Below are 22037 nucleotides of genomic sequence, written 5' to 3'. Positions count from 1 at the left end.
CAACTTGATCCTCACCCTTTAAAGCTCTGTATAAAGCAATCAGGTCTCCTCTTTCTCTTCTCTCTTGTAATGATGGAAGCTTCAATCTCCTTAATCTTTCTTCATAGGTTAAATCTCTCAAACTTGGTACCAATTTGGTTGCAGCTCTTTGGATCCTTTCTATTTTCCTTATTTCCTTTTTATTATGGGGTGACCAAACAATTGTGGCATATTCCAGTTTTGGTCGAATGACATATTCCATCAACTTTTTCATCATCTCTTCATCCATGTAAGCAAATGCCCCTTTCATCTTTCTTAGTAACTCATAGGTTTCCCCAACTATTTTGTTTACATGTTTTTCTGGTGATAAATTATCACTTATTGTAATTCCCAAGTCTTTTTCTTCTTTGGTTTTCTTAATTTCCACTTCTCCCATGATGTAGGAACTTGTCAATCTTCTTTTGCTTTTTCCTAATTCCATCACCTTGCATTTTTTTGCATTGAATTCCATTTCCCATTTCTTACTCCATTTATATATCTTATTTAGATCTTTCTGTAATATTTCACAATCCATATTGTTTTCCACTTTTCAATAATTTTGCATCGTCTGCAAACAGACTTAAATAACTGTCAACCTCATCCACCATATCACTGACATACACCAGAAGCATTACGGGGACTAAGACTGTCCCTTGTGGTATTCCACTTGTAACTCTACACCATTCCGATTTTTCTCCCTTTATTACTGTTCTCATTTCTCTATTCCTCAAGAAGTCTGTAATCCAATTCAGTGTGTTGCCTTGCAAACCCCTTATATTTTTAATTTTCCATAGCAGTCTCTGGTGTGGTACCTTATCAAATGCTTTTTTTTGGTCTAAATAAACACAGTCTGCCCAACCCTCTCTCTCTCTTGAATTATATCAATTGCTCTACTATAAAAGCTCACTAAATTCATGACACAAGATCTTCCACTTCTGAAACCAAATTGTATGTCAGTCAATGTATGTGTTTCTTCTAAATATTCCAGCCATCTGTTTTTAACTATTTTTTTCCACTATTTTTGTCACCACACTTGTTAGGGACACTGGCCTGTAATTCAATGGATCTTCTTTATTACCTCCTTTAAAAATGGGCACAATATTGGCTCTCTTCCAGTCTAGAGCAATTTTTCCTTCCTTAAAAGAACAGAAGGTATTGTGTATACCTTCTGCCAGTTGTTCACAACATTCCTTAAGTATCCAGTTGGACACTCCATCTGGTCTCTGAGCCTTACTTACATCCAAATCTTTCATAATCTTCTTAATTTCACTTATGTCCACCTGTATCTCTCTCATCACATTGTCTCTGTGCCATGCTCTTTCTCCTTCGAATTTGCTTTCTTTGGTAAATACTAACTGGAAGCACTTGTTCATTAATTCCGCTTGCAACCGTGTATCTTCGTATGTAATGTCATCTTTCGTTAATTTATCTATTGTTTGCCTGTTTTTCATCTTCCCATTCATATATCTGAAGAATAACTTCGGCTCATCTTTGCATTTGTTAACTATATCTTTCTCATAATTCCTTTCTTCATCTCTCAGGATTCTGATATATTCGTTTCTTACCTTCTTGAAATCTTCCCATTTCTCACTTCCTCCTTTTTTCTCCATCTATTCCATGCTGCTTCTTTTCCTTTTCTTGCTGTTATACATCTCGTATTAAACCAGTCTTTTTTCTTTTTCTTTGTTTTTCTTTGTTTTGATCTTCGGTACATATCTACTGACCCCTTCATTATAAATTTCCATGAATATGCCCCACTTTTCCTGCATACTGCTTGCCGTGAACAGTTGTTGCCATTTAGCCTCTGCAAAATATTTCCTCAACCTGATAAAATCTGCTTTCCTGTAAATATATCTCCCATTCTTGTAAATTTCATTCCTATTTTCTATTGGACCATTGTTTATACTGAATTCAATTAACAGATGGTCACTTTTACCTAGTGGGCACTGATAATTTACTCCTTCAATGATGTCCACTTCCTTTGTAAACACCAAGTCTAGCCTTGATGCCTCTTCATTACCCCCAAATCTTGTATTTTCTCCAATCCACGGGGTCATAGTATTTATCATTATTAAATTTAGAAGCATATATCCCCATGACTCTTCTCCCCCGTCCATGGTCCACTCTTCCCAGCGTACCTCCTTGCAATAAAGTCACCCATAAGTGTTATATAATTTCTCTCTGCCAGTATTTTCTCCAAACAGTTACTAGTATCTCTTAACAATAATTTATAATCCTCTTGTGTCCATGCATTCGTCTTTGGGGGTACATAAGCCACTGCAAAATCTCTTCTCCCTTCTCCTTTCCTTTTTGTTTGAATTCTAATTACTTCTGCCATCCCTTCTCCTATTTCAACCTCTTCCACTGTTATACTCTTCTTTGTAGGTAACATGACTCCTCCCCCTTTCTTATTATTTCTGTTTTATCCATACATTATAATTACTATTACCAATTCTTATATTTTCTGTTGTCTCATTTAGTTTAACTTCAGTAATACCCATGATGTCGGGCTGCTTTATCTTAATATAATTATTAAATTTTTGCAATGTTGATATTAAACCATTTATATCTGTATATGCCACTGTCCACTTTTTATTTTTCCATACATTATTTACATTTTCTATTCTTTTTTTGTCCGATACCACTTCCTGATTGATTTACCTTCCAATTGAACTTTTTTTTTCTCTTCCTCTGTTCTGTTCTCATTTTTTGGCTTTGCTTCTTTTATTAGATAGCTTACCTTGAGTCTCTCCTCCTCATTCATGTCCCTCTTTATCCAAACTTTCCTGTATTGCTCTGTCTTGTCCAGTTTCCATGCATTTGATATCACTTCCATGGCTGTTGTTTGTGCCCTAAATTTTACTTTCAGTGGTCGCTCTCCTCCTTCTATACACTTCCCCAGTCTATGCATTTCCTCAATTTCACTTAACCAGTCTTCCCCTTCTCTCTGTATATTTCTTACAACGTCCTCTGCTACCTTTTTTTGTTATCTTTCCCTCTTGTATCTTACTGGCTCTTTCCTCTTTTAATCCATGTATAACAATACATTTCTTTTTGTCCACTGTGTCCCTTACTTTCGATTCCTTCTGTTTGATCACTTTCATAATTTCCTTACTTAAATCTGTCTTTTCCTTCTTTACACTTCTATGATTTCTGTAAAGTTAACTTTTTCTTCCTCTTTTCCTTCCTCCAAATTTGATGTTCACTTTTCATCCCTATCACTTAATTTTCCTGTTTTTTTTATCAATATCATTGTTTTCCTTCAAATTTGTTTTTAGATCAGCACACAGTGTTTTCAATTCTTTCTTTTCCTCTTCCAGGTCAAGTTGTTTTTTTCTATTTTTTTCACTCTTTCAATGAGGTCACTGATCATTCCTTTCAATAAAACCACTTTCCTTCCTTGCATTTTATCATGTAGTTCATTATCTTCCTCAAATCCTTGTAATGGTGACCCTGTTGGCAACATTCCACTCCCACCTATAGCTTTTACTCATTTTATTACATATTATTACTTAAATTTTCCCTTATTTTTTATTTCTGGAGTCAGGACAACTCTACTTGAGCACAGCTCCAACCTGGGAACACATTCTAGGCTCCTAGTGGTGGCCATGGTCAAACAAAATCTTTCCATGCTGGAGCTTGGATCGCTGCTTGATTACTCAATGACAACTCATGTGTATGTGTGTGTGTGTGTGTGTGTGTGTGTGTGTGTGTGTGTGTGTGTGTGTGTGTGTGTGTGTGTGTGTGTGTGTGTGTGTGTGTGTGTGCCTAGTTGTATTTACCTAGTTGTAATTTATGTGATCTACACTACGTTCGTGTGGTACTGTCTCCATATCTATATTTGTCCAGTTTTTCCTTGAAGTTGTGCACACTTACTGCCGATACTGCATCCGCACAGAACTTGTTCCAAACTTCTATATTTCTCTGTGGAAAACTACATTTCTTTACATTACTAAAGCATCTTCCTTTTCTTAATTTTTTTTATTGTGTCCTTATGTGTAACTGGTATTTCCTACTTCTCTTAGCAGCAATCTCTCATTATCTATTTCTTCCATTCTATTCTATGATTTATAAATTAGTATTAAGTCTTCCCTTTCTCTTCTTTACTCCAGTGCTAACAGATTCATTTCCTTTAACCTGTCTTCATACATTAATTCTTCCAGTTCTGGAACCATCTTCATTGCCATCCTTTGTATCCTTCCAAGTTTTTTTCACATGTTTCTTTCTATGGGGAGCCCATACTGATTCAGCATATTCCAACTTTGGTCTTATCATAGTAGTAATTATCTTTTTCACCATATCTTTATTCATGTAGTGAAATGCTGTTCCGATATTTCTCACAATTTTATATTTATCTCTGAATATCTTTTCTACATGCTTCTCCGACTGTTGACTATCCTATATTATCACTCCCAGACATTTCTCTTCTTGTACTTTTATTATTTCTTCATTTCCCATTTTATAAGTCCATTTTGGCCTCTTTTGACTTTTTCCCCATTTCCATTACATGACATTTTTTTTCACATTAAATTCCATCTCTTGTTTCTTACTCCAGTCCCAGATTTTACTCAAGTCTTCTTGTAGATCTTCAGTTTTTGTTGTTTCTTATGTGTTAGTAATTTGGCATCATCTGCAAACAAGCTCATGTAACTCTTTACTCCTTCAGGCATATCATTTATGTAGATCAGGAAAAGTACTGGTGCCAGCACTGATCCTTGTGGTACTCCACTATCTACTTTTCTCCATTTTGATTTTACATCTTTTACTACTGTTCTCATTTCTCTTCCCTTTAAGTAACTTTCCATCCAGTTTTTAATTTTCCATTTAATCCTTCCATATTTTCTAGCTTCCATAATAACCTGCTATGGGGAACTTTGTCAAAAGATTTTTATGGATCTAAATACACATAGTCTACCCATCCATCCCTCTCCTGTGTTATATCAGTCACTCTTGAATAAAGTCTCATTACACTGGTTATACATGATTGCTTTTGTCTAAAGCCATAATGTTTTTCTGTTACTATATCATATTTTTTTAGAAATTCTGTATACTGGTTCTTTATCACTTCACATATCTTACATACTATGCTGGTCATTGTTTAGTGGTTCTCCTTTCTTTCCACTTTTATAAATTGGCACTATGTCTGCTCTCTTCCATTACTTAGGCACTATTCCAGTTGATAATGACCACTTTATTATGTCATATACTGGTTCAATTGTTTCCTGCACTCTTTTAGAGTGAAACCTGATACTCCATCCGGTCCTACTGCTTTTCTCTCTTCCAGTTCCTCCATCATTTTATAAACTTCTTTAATTACTATAATTTCCCACATTTGCCTTTCTCTTCTCATCTTGTGATTCTTTAAATTATGATTCTTCCGTGAAAACTTGTTGAAACTTTTTGTTTAGTAATTCATTCATATCTTTTGGGGTCTTTATATGTTTCATTTCCATCCTTCAATCTTTCTAGTTTTCTTTTAGTTTAGTCTCATATATTTCCATAAAAATGTCATACTTATTTTGCACATCATTTGCTCTTTTTAGCTTATCTCAATCTATTTCTTCATAAAATTTCTTAAGATCATCTATATTTGCTTTTCCATAATTTTTTTTATTTTCTTTGTATGATTCATCCTCTTTACTGACATCATTATCAATCTATTCCTATCATTATATGGTCACTTTTCTTTAGTAAGGTCCATACCCTTTGTTAGTATTAGGTCTAGTCATGCTGCTTCATCATCTAACCTATATCTTGTGTTTTCAGTCACCCATTACATCATGGAGTTTTCTATAGTCAGCTTCAGAAATCTTTCTCCCCATGCGGTCTCATTTTCTCCTGCTTCAAAAGTTTCCAAATTTACTTCTTTGCAATTGAAGTCATCAATCAATAGTACTCTTTTATTACTTTTGATTAATTTACTCAAACACTAAATGGTATCTTCTGTTATTTTCTCATATTCTTCCTTGCTACAAGAATTTGTTTTAGGTAGTACATAGGTTGTTATTACCATTAGTATTTCTCCATTTTTATCCTCCAAGTTAACACTCATTATTTCTGTTTTTCCTTCTCCATATTTCACTATTTTTGTTTTTGCCTTTTTCTTGTCATTATCATTATACCTTCACCTCCTTTACCAATCCTGTCTCTTCTCCATATATGGTAGTTATTGTTAATGACTATCTGGTTTTCTTCTTTTAGCTTTGTTTCCTTTGGATTTTCTCTTTTAAATACTCTTGTAAATCGTTTTCTGTGTATTAATCTATGTTGATATACATCACAATTCATTCTTCATTTTTTCTATTTTCTTTATTTTATTTTCATTTATTTCTTTATCTTTATGTACCATTTCTTCACTCTGTCTCCCAAAACTCTACATAAAAATTTGTGTTTTCTTCTTCTATATTTAGCTATTTGTATTGTACAGGACACGAGCCAAAGCTCATTTTGTCCTGTCTCCATAACCACATTTATCAAGTTTCTCTTTAAACGTGTGCACTGTTTTCCGCAACCACCTCTTCCTTCAAATCATTCCAGATTTCAATAGTTCTATACGGGAAGCTGTATTTCTTGATGTTGCTTGAACATCCACTCTTCTTTATTTTCTTCCCATTCCCCCTCATCTGTCTCTCTCTCTTCCATCCATGGTACCAAGTAATTTCTGTCTATTCTTTCAATATTGTTACTAATTTGTACATTGTTATCAGGTCTCCTCTTTCTCTTCTCTCTTGTAGTGTTGATAAACCCAACTCTTCAAATCTTTCTTTGTAGCTTAAGTCTTTCAATTCTGGTACCATCTTCATTGCTATCCTCTGTATTCTTTCCATTTTCCATATATCTTTTTTTCTATGTGGAGCCCAAACTACTGCTGCGTATTCCAATTTAGGACATACAGTAAAATCCCTCTTATCCGGCATCAACGGGACCGCTGACATGCTGGATACTTGAATATTGCCGGATACTTGAATAGAAGTGAAATTATGTCCACAATCACCACCCAACACTCACGCATCTTACCATAACAAAGATCAGCTGATCTTAATCAGCAGCTGATCTGATCAGCTGCTTAAGTGTAAGCACAACGCGCTTCCTCTTTTCTACAACTTTAGGCATGATGAAGGCGTCAGGCGATAAACAGTACACACGCGGGACTGAGTCACTGAGTAAACACAGTGCAGTGGGCTGCGGATGGCGCAAAGCAGTGCACTCTGGTGGCGAAGGGACAAAGTATGCCTCGCACAGGAATTTTAATCGATTTTATGAGTACACATTGATTTTTTATTGATTTTAAGGCTCGGGGAAAAATGTGCCGGATACTTGAAGCTGCCGGATACTCGAATGCCGGATAAGAAGGATTTTACTGTATCATGTTTGTTATAATTTTCTTCATTTCTTTATCTAAATAGTTAAACGCCATATTAATGTTTATTAACAAGCTGTGTGTAGAGCCGAATATCCCATTCATGTGTCTTTTAGGTGATAGTGTGTCCTGAATCATTACTCTCATATAATTTCTTCATTACTTTTCATTATTATTTCTCCTCCCATTTTGTACTTCCATGAAGGTCTCTTTTTACTTTTTTCCTATTTCCAACATGTGGCATTTTCTGGCATTAAATTCTAGTTTCCATCTTTGGCTCCATGCATGTATCTTGTCAATATTCTTTTGTAACTCCTTGGAGACATTTTCATCCTTTATTATTTTCATTATTTTTGCATCATCAGCAAACAGGTTTATATAACTATTTAGACCCTCTGTCATATCATTTACATACATTTGAAACATAATAGGTGCCAACACAGATCCTTACAGTACCTCACTTGTCACTTTGTGCCAACTTGAATTAGTGTCTCTGATTACTGTTCTTATTTCCCTCCCTTGTAAATAATCCTCCATCCATCTCAATGTTGCTCCCTTTAGTCCTCCTCCATTCTCTAGCTTTCACATAAGGCTTTTGTAGGGAACTTTATCAAATGCTTTTTTGACATCCAGGCATCAACCCATTCGTCCCTCTCTTGCACTCCATCTATTACTCACATATAGAAGTTCAGTAGATTTGTGACACAGGATCTCCCTTTTCTGAAACCAAGTTGCTTTTCTGTAATTATCTTTTCACCTTCTAGATATTCCATCTATCTGCCTTTAATTACTATTTCACAAAGCTTGCTTACAATACTTGTTAGTGACACTGGTCTATAATTTAATGGCTCCATTTTATTTCCTCCTTAGTATGTTGGCACTATGTTAGCTCTTTTCACTCCCTTCGTACTTTTCCTTCTCTCAATGAGCTGTTAATTATATTCCATATGGCTTCTTCCATTTGTTCTCTGCATTCTTTTAATATTCATCCATTTATTTGATCTGGTCCCATAGCTTTTCTAACATCCAGCTCTTCCAGCAGTTTCTTGATTTCTTGTCTCTTTACTTATATCTCCTGTATTCCCTCATTTTGTGATACCACTTTCGACGCCACAAATTCAGTTTCCTTTGAAAACACAGATTGAAAGCTCTCATTCATTAGTTCACTCATCTCCTCAGTAGTTTCATAAATTTTTCCATCCCTTTTTAACATGTTTATGCCATGCTTATGTTTCATTTTCCCGTTTATGTATCTGTAGAAGAGTTTGGGTTCTTTCTTGCATTTTCTTACTATGACACTTTCAAAGTTTCTTTCTTCTTCACTTTTTATTTTATATTCATTCCTTGCTTTTCTGTATTCTTCTTTAGCATTTCTGTTCAGTTGTCTCATAATTTTTTTTTCCATGCTCTGTCCTTTTTCTTTTTTGCTTCTACACACCTGGCATTATACCATTCATGTTTCCCAATTTTCACTTTATAACCTGGTACAAACTGTTATACCTCCTCTCTATACCTCCTCAAAAATATCTCATATTTTTCTTGCACTACTTTTCCTTCAAGCAGCTCTTTCCAGTTAAATTTTCCATAAAATTTATTAGGTTCTGCAAAGTTTGCCTTAGCACAGTTCTGTCTCCCATTTCTATATTGTTCATTCCTGTGCAACACTTTTTCTTCCTGTGGTACTATTTCTATTATCACATGATCCCTTCTTCCCAGTGGACTTAGACAATGTATACTTGATCTACTTTCTGGGGTTTTTGTAAACACGAAGTTCAACTGTGATGGTTCTTCTCCTCTGCATCTTGTAGGTTCACTCACCCACTGTCTCATTGTATTCACTATCATGGTTTGCATGAGTTCTTCGCTCCATGACCGAACATTTTCTTTCACTTCCATCTCCTCCCAGTTAATTCCTTTAGTGTTGAAGTTGCCTACTAAGAGCACTTTGTTACTTTTCCCTATCATTTCCTCCATACTATTTTTTGTTTCTAGTTGCATACTTTTAAATTTATTGGTCTCCCATGTGGTATGTATGTCACAATGATTTTCTTTCTTTTCACTTTCTTTGATTTTAATCACAACACTCAATGTTTCCGCCGTTCTATCATCATATTCCATTTCCTCAACAACAATATCATCTTTTACCAATATCATCACTCCTCCTCCTCCTCCCTTTCCTTTCCTGTCTCTCTTCCATGTGCTATATCCTTCCTTTGCAAATCCCAACTTTATTTCTTCTTTTAGTTTGGTTTCTGTTAAACATACCACATCTGGTTTATTGTTCTTTAAGTAGTCTTTAAGTTCCAATAGGCTCGACACCAAATCATCTACATTAATATGCATAATCTTTAAACTTCTGCTTGGTGATTTTGCGTGGCATCTTTGTGCCACCATTTCCTCACTTTCATGTCCACAACTTTCCAGGTGAATCTTCTCACTTGTTCCTGTGTTCTCTCCTCATTTTTTGACTGGGCCTCTACTCTCAATTCTTTTAGTTTACTTCTCTCTTCTTTGTTCATGTCTCTTTTTATCCATATTTCCCTCATTCCTTCTACTTTTGCCAATTTTCCTGTTCTTTGCAAGATAATGTTTTGCTGCTGTTTGTGACATGAACCTTATTTTCATTGGTCTTGTTCTGTTTTTTTCATACTTCCCGATCCTGTAAACCTCTTCAACTTGTCTGATTATCCCCTCTCCTTCCTCTGCCACTTCTGCTATAATTTCCCTAGCCCTTTTCACTTCTTTCTCTCTAGCTATTTTCATGGGTAGGTTCTTCTCCTTAACACCAAATACCACCACGTCCACCTTTTGTTGTTGTTCCCTCTCTTCTTTCCAGCTTTTGACTTCCTCTGACACTATCTCCTTTACTTCTCCAACCCTAACACTTCTCTCTCGTAAAGTTTTCTTTAACTCTTCATTCTCTTCCTTGAGTTTCTTAATTTCTTCACAGTACTTCATGTTTAAGTCCATTATTTTGTCACCTGTTCTCTCAGTTCTTTGTTTTCTTTTTCTCTTTTCATCTCCCTCTTTTTCATCTCCATTATATCACTGGATATCTTTTTTACATTGTCACCACCAACTTCTCTTTCTTCCTTCCATGCCTTTATCATCACTATTAAGCTATGTATTTCTTCTCATATTTTCACATTTTCTTCTTCAATTTTCCACATTCATTTATTTGTGTGTGCTACGTTGAGATCCTCTTTCTTGAAGCCTTCAAGAATATTTCAGTTCTTGCTGGCCACCATCTTCCCTGTTGATATCACCAGCCGCCAGTGTTTACCTTGTAACACTCTCTCAGCCACTCTTCTACAAATACTTTCCCTTTCCCTGTGCCCACACCTCACACAAAACCCTATTATGGAGACAGGACTCAAAGTTTGGCACCTATGCACAATCAAACCTAGGTAGATCCTTAGAGTTACTGTGGATGTGTCAGATCAGCTGGGCTGCGTGCACATGTGTAATTCATCAATCTTAAGAAACTCATGCTGTTATCTTGATTGTTAGCTTTAACCTTCAATAAGAGAGAGAGAGAGAGAGAGAGAGAGAGAGAGAGAGAGAGAGATAATAACCAGAGGCTGTTACTGATACTGACTCTCTCTCTCTCTCTCTCTCTCTCTCTCTTCCCCTTGCTAAATTGTGCTATTAGTGAAAACCATACTACTTGTGACCCAGTAGTATGTTAATGTGTTTCCAGGTTAAGAAAATAAAAATAAAAATAAAAAAAAATAATAAATTTTCACCCCTATTAAGATTCCCTTAGTTTTTCTGTTAAATATTAAGACTAACTATGGCATTTTTGGGAAACCTAATTCCCATGGTTAGGAAAGAAATAACTAAATAATAATATTTTTTTTTATTTCCTAGATCAAGATGACATAGATCAGGGGTTCTCAACCTTTTGCAAGCTGGGCCCCCCCAAAGCTGGTTCAATGCAGTTGGGAACCCCCTCCTCCCTGCACCACCCACTCAATCCCCTCCCCAACTATGCCACCACAGACAGATAAACAGAATCAGATAGACAGATAGATACATAGCCCCTGCTGCATCTCCTTAATATTTATACTTTATACTTTATACAATCCTGTCCTGTGCTCACATCTCCCCGGGGAAATATTTGACACATACATACAGTAGTTCTTGGCACTGAAGGCACACTAGTGACTCATGTCCAACTCTTGCCAAAGGTTAGTTAGTTTTCATGCTATTAAAAATTTTCACTACCTGAGACAGCCTAACTTAAAACTGACTTTTAAAAATAGGAAATCTTACGCTATTTTTTTGGTAGTACGAGTTTTCAAAAGACACCACAATATTTCCACATTTCACACCAGTAATCAACTGCACCCAGCACCTTAAAGGATACTTAAATTTGAAAAATATGCATAACTTACCTTGGTGACTAAATAATAGATATGTCTTTGGCCTCGTTTAAGGATGGCAACATCACCAGGCTTCTTACCCTGCTCAGCCAGTTCCTGAACACCACCAAACTTTGTCTGAAAACATAATGGTTGTACAATATAAAATCATTTCATACTAGAAACAATTATATAAATTTTCTTTTCATATCTCATCTGTATACACATAAAGTCAAGATTTATTATCTACACAAATACAGTTTAAACATTTTTTCTTTCAACATCAGTGAGATTGTTTCCACAACTGTCATCTGACAATCAAAATATTGGATTGTGAGTAACATGTATTTCATCACTGACATCTCACTTTTATCATGTCCCTCGCGAACTTCCTTTTAACATGAAGTGACATGCAGGTTATAAGGAAGGAATGTGGGCCCTCATGTCTGCTAGACCTGCATTATGCCATCCAGACAGTATATATTACACTGCTCAATACTGCTATGCTGATGTGCTCAATAATAATTTAATTTCATGTACAAAGTCAGCAAATCTTTGATCTGACTCCTTTATGGCTTATAAGTCAATTCACTTAAATATTATCATCAGCACTGACTGACAACAAGAATAGCAATGTGTAAAGAAAAATTTCATCACTCACACACTTATGTACAGCTTCATTACAATTAGCCTTAATCCAAATATGCTAAATTCTGAATCTCATTGGCAAATGATTTGTTAAAGCAGACTAAGGTTTGATCCACAATTGGCAATGTTGCAAATAAATAAACATTATACTAAACAATCTTGATTTATGTGGTTTTGTGTAAGGCTATCAACATTATTGTGGTATTAATCACAATGAAAACTCTACACATGGATAAAGACTGTTCCTTCATCATTGTTAAACTTATTTACCTGTCACCTGTATTTGTATTCATATTCAAATACAATAAACCTTTGCTATATTGGATCAAGCTGAAGAAACCCTAATGTGATATATCTGATAATCCAAATCATCTAATGGCTGAAAAGACCTGTACTTACTAACTTACTAAAACACATTTTTCTGCCAAAGCATACTACATTATAGAATCACTATGTAATTAATAATGCTTTACAGTTTTTTTTTTTTTTTTATGTAGGAGGGACATCAGCCAAGGGCAACAAAAATCCAATAAAAAAAGCCCCGAATAGGGTCCAGAGCGGTAGTCAAAAATGGAAGGAAAATTGAAACCTCCCTCTTGAAGGAATTTAAATCTTAGGAAGGTGGAAATACAGGAGCAGGCAGGGAGTTCCAGAGTTTATCAGAGAAATGGATGAATGATTGAGAATACTGGTTAACTCTTGCATTAAAGAGGTGGACAGAATAGAGGTGAGAGAAAGAAGAAAGTTTTATGCAGCAAGGCCACAGGAGGAGGAGAGGCATACGGTTAGCAAGATCAGAAGGGCAGTTAGCTTGAAAATAGGGATAGAAAATAGGGATAGAAGATAGCTAGAGATGCAACATTGCAGTGACGTGAAAGAGGCTGAAGACAGTCAGTTAGAGGAGAGGAGTTGGTGAGAAGAAAAGCTTTTGATTCCACCCTGTCTAAAAGAGTGGTATGAGTGCAACCCCTAGGCATGTGAAGCATACTCCATACCATCCCTTGTATAAAGTTAACAGCTGGGAGGTAGGAAAAACTGGCGGAGACATCTCAGAATGCCTAACTTCACAGAAGCTGTTTTAGCTAGAGGTGAGAAGTGAAGTTTTCAGTTTAGATTATAAGAAAAAGGGCAGACTGAGGATATTCAATGTAGAAGAGGGGGACAGTTGGGTGTCACTGAAGAAGAGGGGATAATTGTCTGGTAGGTTGTGTTGAGTTGATAGATGGAGGAATTGAGTTTTTGAGGCATTGAACAATACCAAGTTTGCTCTGCCCCAATCAGATATTTTAGAAAGATTAGAAGTCAGGCATTCTGTGGCTTCCCTGTGTGAACTGTTTACTTCCTGAAGGGTTGGACATTTATGAGATGTGGAAAAGTGCAGGGTGGTATCATTAGTGTAGGAGTAGATAGGACAAGAAGTTTGGTCTAGAAGATCACTGATGAATAATAGGAAGAGAGTGGATGAGAAGATAGAACCCTGAGAAACACCAATGTTAATAAATCTATAAGAACAGCAGCAATACCACAGCAGCAATAGAATAGTCAGAAAGGAAACTTGTGATGAAGTTTCAGAGAGAAGGATAGAAGCTATAGGAGGATAGTTTGGAAATCAAAGCTTTGTGGCAGACTCTATCAAAAGGTTTAGATATATCTAAGGCAACAACAAGTTTCACCAAAATCTCTAAAAGAGGATGACCAAGACTCAGTAAGGAAAACCAGATCACCAGTAGAGCGGCCTTAACGGTACCCATACTGGCGACCAGATAGAAGGTTGTGGAGTGATAGTTGTTTAAGAATCTTCCTGTTGAGGATAGATTCAAAAACTTTAGATAGACAGGAAATTAAAGCAATAGGACGGTAGTTTGAGGGATTAGAACAGTCACCCTTTTTAGGAACAGGCTGAATATAGCCAAACTTCCAGCAAGAAGGAAAGGTAGATGTTGACAGACAGAGTTGAAGGAGTTTGGCTAGGCAAGGTGCAAGCACAGAGGCACAGTTTCAGAGAACAATAGGAGAGACCCTATCAGGTCCATAAGCCTTCTGAGGGTTTAGGCCAGCAAGGGCATGGAAAACATCATTGCGAAGAATTTTAATAGGTAGCATAAAATAGTCAGAGGGTGGAGGAGAGTGAGGAACAAGCCCTAAATCATCCAAGGTAGAGTTTTTAGCAAAAGTTTGAGCGAAGAGTTCAGCTTTAGAGATAGATGTGATAGCAGTGGTGCCATCTGGTTGAAATAAAGGAGGGAAAGAAGAAGCAAAGTTATTGGAGATGTTTTTGGTTAGATGCCAGAAGTCATGAGGGAAGTTACATCTTGAAAGATTTTGACACTTTCTATTAATGAAGGAGTTTTTGGCTAGCTGAAGAACAGACTTGGCATGGTTCCGGGCAGAAATATAAAGCGCATGAGATTCTGGTGATGGAAGGCTCAAGTACCTTTTGTGGGCCACCTCTCTATCATGTATAGCACGAGAACAGGCTGTGTTAAACCAAGGTTTGGAAGGTTTAGGTCGAGAAAAAGAGTGAAGAATGTACATCTCCATGCCAGACACTATCACATGACATGCACTTGGCACACAGAGATGGGTCTCTGACATGGAAGCAGTAGTCATTCTGAGGAACAATGTGTGCATTTATAGTACAAAGCAGACAGAGCTAGGAGTTCAACTGAGCAATGCATGACATGGAATTTAATTTGATGCTCATCCTCCCCACCCAAATTGTCTTTTCTCCAGTTTAGACTATGGTTATTAGAAAACAAAGTATCCTCATTCATATTTGAATATGTACTTGAAAAAAGTATTCTTATTCTGTGAATAATATGAAGAATAACAAACAATTTTTCCATCAAAAGTAATAAAGTCATTGTTCCTTACAACTCTGATTGTCTAGATGGATATAATGTAGGTTCTCATGTTCTCACGCTGGTATTGGAGTCAGCTTTAGTTGACACATGCCATTGGAATGGAACTGGGTTGTGCAGGCTGACAGGCATATTGTTGGATTTATCCTTTGCTGTTCTGTTGTTCCCTGGATATTACATATACAAGAAGTGTGATGTCTGGGAGGTTACAGTGAGTTCACCTTCCATGTAAACAGTGTACCAGATGATATAAACTGTGTTTTACTCAGTCGCTTTGATAAATATTACATGTCTTTCGACTATGATGAATCTGTCTAGAATGTGTTCATAACAGAACTGTAAAGTATCAGAGACATTTTATGAACTATAATTTTTAAGGATGTGAAATACATTTGTAACAAATTATCACAGAAGTTTTATTCATAAAAATAACAGTTTATAAAATAACAACAACAAAACAATAATTCTCCTTCTATTGGCAACTCTTGTTACAGGCTGCCCAAGCTGATCAGCTTCCTTCACTGTGCTCAGTCTTCTGCACCTTTCTCAGTCACACTCATTACAAGCAAGTCTTCTATCACTGCATCCATAAACCTCTTAAATCTTCTCTTTCTCCTGCTGGATAGATTCAACTCCCGCATTCTCTTAACCACATACTTCATGTCTCTCTTCTTGACATACCAAAACTGCCTTAATCTCACCTCTATAATTTTATCACCAAACCACCATACATGTTTTGTACCTATGATGTATTCATTCCTCATTTTGTCCAACTTTGTCACTTTCATGAAAAAATTGCAGTATCTTCATTTAACTTCCCTACCTTCCTCAGTTTTATGCTATCCAAGATTTGTGATCCTCAAGTTTCATGCCAAGTCCTAAATTCTTACCATCCTGACTTTTGTGCATTATCTCTTCAAGTTTAAGGTTTTCATCGCATATGGTTCATGTCATTGGTAACACAAATAGTAAAAATAAATATGTACATGCTATGTGTACAGCTCACATACCCGAACATCAGACTTATGAACAGGTTAGACTTATGAACATTCATAAATAATTACAGTCTTGTTATTTTTTTGTAAAGAACAAGAGCTTTGCACTTGTTTTCTTCCAAAGCCATACTGCTAAACTCAAGGATCTTGAAACTTGGGGTACTGAAAACACTGTAAATGCTTATTTATGCTGGCCACATGCCTAGCAGTGTGTGAGTGTCTACCTTGTTCTCACATTCAGTATGATGCACCAGTGCAGCACCACCACATCATTTAGAACTGTGAGCATGTGTATATTTTGTCTTCATATTTAGCATGACAGCAGTGCAGTAGTTTGACACATTGTAAACAACACAATACCACTTGATCTTCATATTGATGCTACAGGTGACTCAGGATTTCTCCTGAGCCAAGCCTCACGCTTGCATCTCTGGATGTTAATAACTCATGTTTGTAAGTTGGGGAGCATTTGCATTTATGAAGATAAACCCCTTGTTTGCCACAACACTAGTCACAGTGGTTTCCATGCAAAGGGGGGGAGAGAAAGGCCAGCATCACACTACACAGTGATAGTGCTGCTGAATGGTGAAAGCATACACAAGCAAATGAGAGGTGCTCAGCACTACTGCAGCACCACATCCACTGCATAGTGCCACATCATGTTGTGGTGGCACCACATCACCACACTGTTGTGTCATGCTGGGTGTGAGAACACAGTTCTAGATGCAGTTGTACTGCATCCACTGCACAGTGCCACAACATATTGTGGCAGCAATGCCGCAAATCTATGTCATACCAGATTTGAGGACAAAACACATACATTCACGCAGTTCTAGGCCATGGAGCCAGAATTAAGCAGTATTCTTCAGTGTTTTAATATCCTGAGTTTCACATCCCTCAGTCTATGCCTTTGGAAGAAAGCAAGCACAAAACTCAAGAGGGTAGTGTACTTCCAGCTCTGCCTCTTATTTGTCAGTGGTACTGTCTCCATACCATACAGCATGGCTGGTCTGACTACTGCCTGGTATATCTTCCCTTTCCTCCTTGTTGAAACCTTCCAGACAAATGTCACTCTCCATCCAACCTGCACTTTCTTCTTAATCCCTGACTATAGTCTCCATCTCTTTATGATGTGGACCCCAAATACCTAAATTCATCAAACTTTGCCATGTCTCCACCTTGTTGTCTTCTTGTTTCCTCATCATCTGCATTGAGAAACATGTACTCAGTCTTGGTTCTGTTTACTTTCTTTCAATCCCCTCTTCTTCAGTGTATATCTCCATCTCTCCACCTCCACTTCCACTTCCTTTCTTGTCTCTCACAACAAATCACATCATCATCTAAGAATATCATAGTCCATTGGAGATTCCGACCTAATTTCATCAATCTTTTTTTTTTTCTTTTATGTAAAAGGGGTACTGACAAAGAGCAACAAAATCTATATACAATCCTCCCTTGTTATACACACCTGTGGGTATGGAAAATCCATGTAAAATTAATGCCTCTTTTTAAGAACATCCCTGAGACCCCAAAAACCTTGTTGAAGTAAAAAAAAAACTGCATGTAGCACATATTTTGCAGCACATATTTTTTGCTCCTGCATATAACCCATGCCATAAGCCTTAAGAAAACAATTTGAGGAAAAAAATGTTCAGTGCTGAAAATGCTCAGTAGGTGAATATTTAGAAAACACCAACAGAAGAACTGACTTTTTTTTCACTTACATCTATTGATGCAGTCTTATATTCTCTATTAAATAGCAACAATTAGATCATCAAGAAATTTGATTTTTAAAAAAATATATTTATTTTTTTTATTTACATGGGGTAAAGTTGGATGTGAGCAATCACATATCTCATCCTCAAGACCAGCTTCTTGTTGAGGGACAGCATCCTTGGCTGAGACTGTGGGCTGACAGAAGTTCACTTGGCTGTGGTAAACACAAGTGACACATTTGGCTTTGTATCACATTTGAATTGGTTGGCTCAACAGTACCTGTTTTTTCTCAGCCAAGCAATTGACCTCATTCCTGCACCAAAACAACACACAGGTGGTTGTGAATTCTCAGCAAAGGGCACCATCTTGGTGTCTGTCACTGACAATTCCTGATATTCTGCCAGAATTTGCCCAGTGTGAGCCAGCCTTAACCTGTCTTTACATCCATAGACACTAGACATACTTTTACCTTTCAGAACTCTTGCACATGATGCTATGACCTACCCATCTTTCACAAACCTCTTTTTATCTCTCCATCTATCTCATTATGTTTACTCTAGACTGTTTCCAAATAATTAAATTCATTTGCTTCCCCCATTCTCCCTCCTCTAATAACCACCTCACACCTTTTAATGGTTTGTACATTCATCTAATAAGGCATCCTAAAGTAACATGCTTCCACTTCTTTCAAACACCAATGCATACTTCACTCTTCCCAACATTCACTTTCAGCTTCCCTCTCACATATACCCTATCTACCACACTCTGAAGTTGCCTTTCACTTTCTGCTAGTAAGATAATGTCATCCGTGAATAAATGTGCTACTAGAGCCCATCTCACTCCAATCTGCTTTAGTCTTTTACCAACATTTCCTACTTTACTGTTCATCTCCCTTATACAGCCATCTACGAATGTATCAAACAACCATGTAGACATCACACATCCTTGCCTCATTCCTGTTCATAAAGTGAAGCTTTCCAAGCTCTTCCTCCACTCTTACATACACAATTGCATCTTATAAAAATCCATGATTCCTTCCAAAAACTGTCCTCCTATACCATAAATTTTAAGAACATTCCTAAAAATTCCACTTTTCATATGAGACATCCAGGGCCAGAGTGATGAAACCCACAAGACCCTTGTTTTCAATAATTAATCATTAAAGTTAGGGTTTTATTACTTGCATAATATTGATAGTTAAGGCATCATATATCAAAGGAAGTGTCTGATTATATAAACTGAGCAGTTATTAGTACTTTGGCTCAAAGACAGCATCAACAGTGTATCCTACAGAACTTATGTTAGATAATTAAGGAGAAGACTGAAAGCTTGTTTGAAGCCTTGAAAAGTGAAAAGGGAGAAGGGAGTGAAAGTGAAGAGTCTTTGGTCAGTATGGTTTGGCTTATGCAGCTTAAGGCTTGCGCTAATCTGCACAACCTTAAGGTGCCATATGACTGTGATATTGTGGTGCCTTTTTTTTATTTTTTTATTAATCTTAAGGTACAAGGTGAAGCTGCCATTAGTGATGTGAAAGTGCCAAGTGAGTTTTCAAGAGTGTTAATAAGCGTAGAGCAAGCCAACCATAGAAGTAAGGACAAGAAATTATTCTCTCTCTCTCTCTCTCTCTCTCTCTCTCTCTCTCTCTCTCTCTCTCTCTCTCTCTCTCTCTCTCTCTCTCTCTCTCTTCTTTTTCTTTTCTTTTATTTTTTTACATACTGTAGATGCAGACTTAAACTGGCTCTGACTTTTGCTGTAATTTGGTTTACAACATGGCCTAGGAATGAAACTCTGGTATAACCCGAGGAACCCCTAATTACTTTCTACCATACTCCCATCTATCTTTCATATTCATCTTCACAATATACATATGTCTGACTCATCAAACATCCCTCTCACTATTTTGGCATGTAATAATCAAAATAGCTGAGTGACAAAAAAACTATGAACTTCATATTGTATATTGTAGCAGTTTCTGAAGAATTGTGAAAAGGGTTATTTGTAAATATTCTAAGGTATTAATCAAATTAATTTAGCAAATGCTTATCCAACTCACCCTACCCCACCCTTAAGAATGCCAAATACCCCATAGTTTGGAAACCACTGATCTACAGTCAGCCACATCCACTTTTCATGCTCAGCAGCATAGAAATGCAGGTGGTTCATCATTAGTCTGGATGTACATTTTTTAAGCAAAACTCATGAGCATATATGCTTACAAATAAAAAAAAAAAAATGCCATAATGACAGGCATTCTACCATTCAATTTCTGATAACACCTTGGCCACTGAGCAGACAACTGTACTCAGTCATAAGTTTCAGATGATAATACAGTCTGAAATATTATAATACAAACAAAGCTTCAATTTCAACACAGACATATCTTTTTCAACCTACCTTAAAATGAGCTGCAATACCTTTGCCCATCCGTACATCTTGTGATATGCAGTGAGCTAAAGAGGTGTCATCTGAACATGTAAAGAGATCACCTCGCACTTCAGTGATGGCAAATCCTTCACTACGGACATGATTCCCCTTAGATTTTTTTATAATGCCATTTCCATCCTGTAAAGTAAAGTATAATCTTACCATTTAAAACAAATATGAATATAACAGAATACTGGAAATGAAGCAGAGAGATTTTCTTTTCCTCTTTAAATGTCAGTTCTTTCAAATTCTTATAAAATATTTAGTGATATGGGCATAAGAGTTCCCATTTTCTCCTGTCCTTGAATTTCATTGCTGCACTCTCCCATTCTCTCTTCCCTCAGTATTCTAATATCATAATTCAATTTCAGAAGACCTTCATTTTGTATGTACATATCCAAAGCATCTAACTATTATATATGCTTTCTTGTTATCTCATTCCCTCCTATTGTCTCTAGGCAACACTACCACTTAATATTATGCCCATCACTTTGCAGTTGATTAAATCACCCAGTAAATCACTTGACCCTTTATAATAATTCCATTACTCTAACCATCCTTTTTATCTAGATTGTAGATACGTTTAGTAATTCATCTTTAAAGTAGACATCAACAACTATTTTTCTCCATATTTACTGTCTATTTTAAATATGTTACAGCATATTGTTAAGATGGTGGATCTCCAGCATATCTTAAATTATTATATAAAATCAGAGATGGAAAATTAACTGTATTCTATAACAGTGATTACATCATTAAACCACCTCATACCATCTGAATAATAGGTGATGAATGATAAACTATCATTCTCCTACATGCTAAAATTCAACAAAATGCAGCATATCCGTGTATCCTAAGAAAACTAGCAGAGAGAGAGAGAGAGAGAGAGAGAGAGAGAGAGAGAGAGAGAGAGAGAGAGAGAGAGAGAGAGAGAGAGAGAGAGAGAGAGAGAGAGAGAGAGAGAGCATGAAATGTATCAACTAAAATCATGTACAGACACTTCAGCCACAGACATTTGCTTGTGGGAGTACAATATTAGAAAAACTGGTGCCAGAACTGAAAAGTATAAAGACAGAATGAAACACTCATTAAGATCATGCCACGAAAATACTTACAAAATTTTCCGTTATTTCTTCTCCCATTTTTCTTTTTGGAGCAACTGGGGATTTCTCCATGTCCACATTCACAAAATGACCTGGAATTTACATAAATTATGTACAAGGAAAACAAATATTTATGTTGAAGACATTGGGTGTTGCACCCCATGTATTCATTATTACAAACCCATCCCAGAGTTCTTTCATATTGATATTTGATTCTTTCAATGAAAAACTAAACATGGATTTAGCTGCAATTCTTGCTAGATCGTGCTTCTGCTTTGTGTTTGAATTATGGTTATCTGTACTCTTATCAAAAAATTAAGAAAATCATATCCATTTTTTCCCAATTAAACCCAGTCTTGCATTCCCACATTAAGAAGATATTAGATACACTAAAGGTGATCCACAATCAACAAATAACAATGTAATCAATAACCTTTTCATGATGACCAATACTTGTATGCAATCCTTTTTCTCAGTCTGTCAACCAACATTTTCACTATTTCTAAGTACATCAAACTTGTTTCAATGATAAATTTATTAATTATTTC

General features: G+C 36.4%; 1 protein-coding gene across 2 annotated transcripts in view; it reads right to left on the bottom strand.

Annotated features, from left to right (window-relative positions):
• The window catches only part of LOC135100424 (ADP-ribose glycohydrolase OARD1-like), a 44605-nt gene that overhangs the window by 12664 nt on the left and 9904 nt on the right, over positions 1-22037 (bottom strand). For both annotated transcript variants that reach the window (XM_064003276.1, XM_064003275.1), the window contains 3 exons: positions 21502-21581; positions 20357-20524; positions 11776-11880 (listed from right to left, as the gene is read on the bottom strand). In XM_064003276.1, the coding sequence (XP_063859346.1) occupies positions 11776-11880; positions 20357-20524; positions 21502-21561 (333 nt within the window). In that variant the 5' untranslated portion in view covers positions 21562-21581. The remainder of the gene's footprint in view (positions 1-11775; positions 11881-20356; positions 20525-21501; positions 21582-22037) is intronic.

This window comes from Scylla paramamosain, chromosome 5 (genome assembly GCF_035594125.1).
Source record: "Scylla paramamosain isolate STU-SP2022 chromosome 5, ASM3559412v1, whole genome shotgun sequence".
Lineage (NCBI taxonomy): Eukaryota > Metazoa > Arthropoda > Malacostraca > Decapoda > Portunidae > Scylla > Scylla paramamosain.
This window is presented reverse-complemented; position numbering and strand designations above follow the sequence as displayed.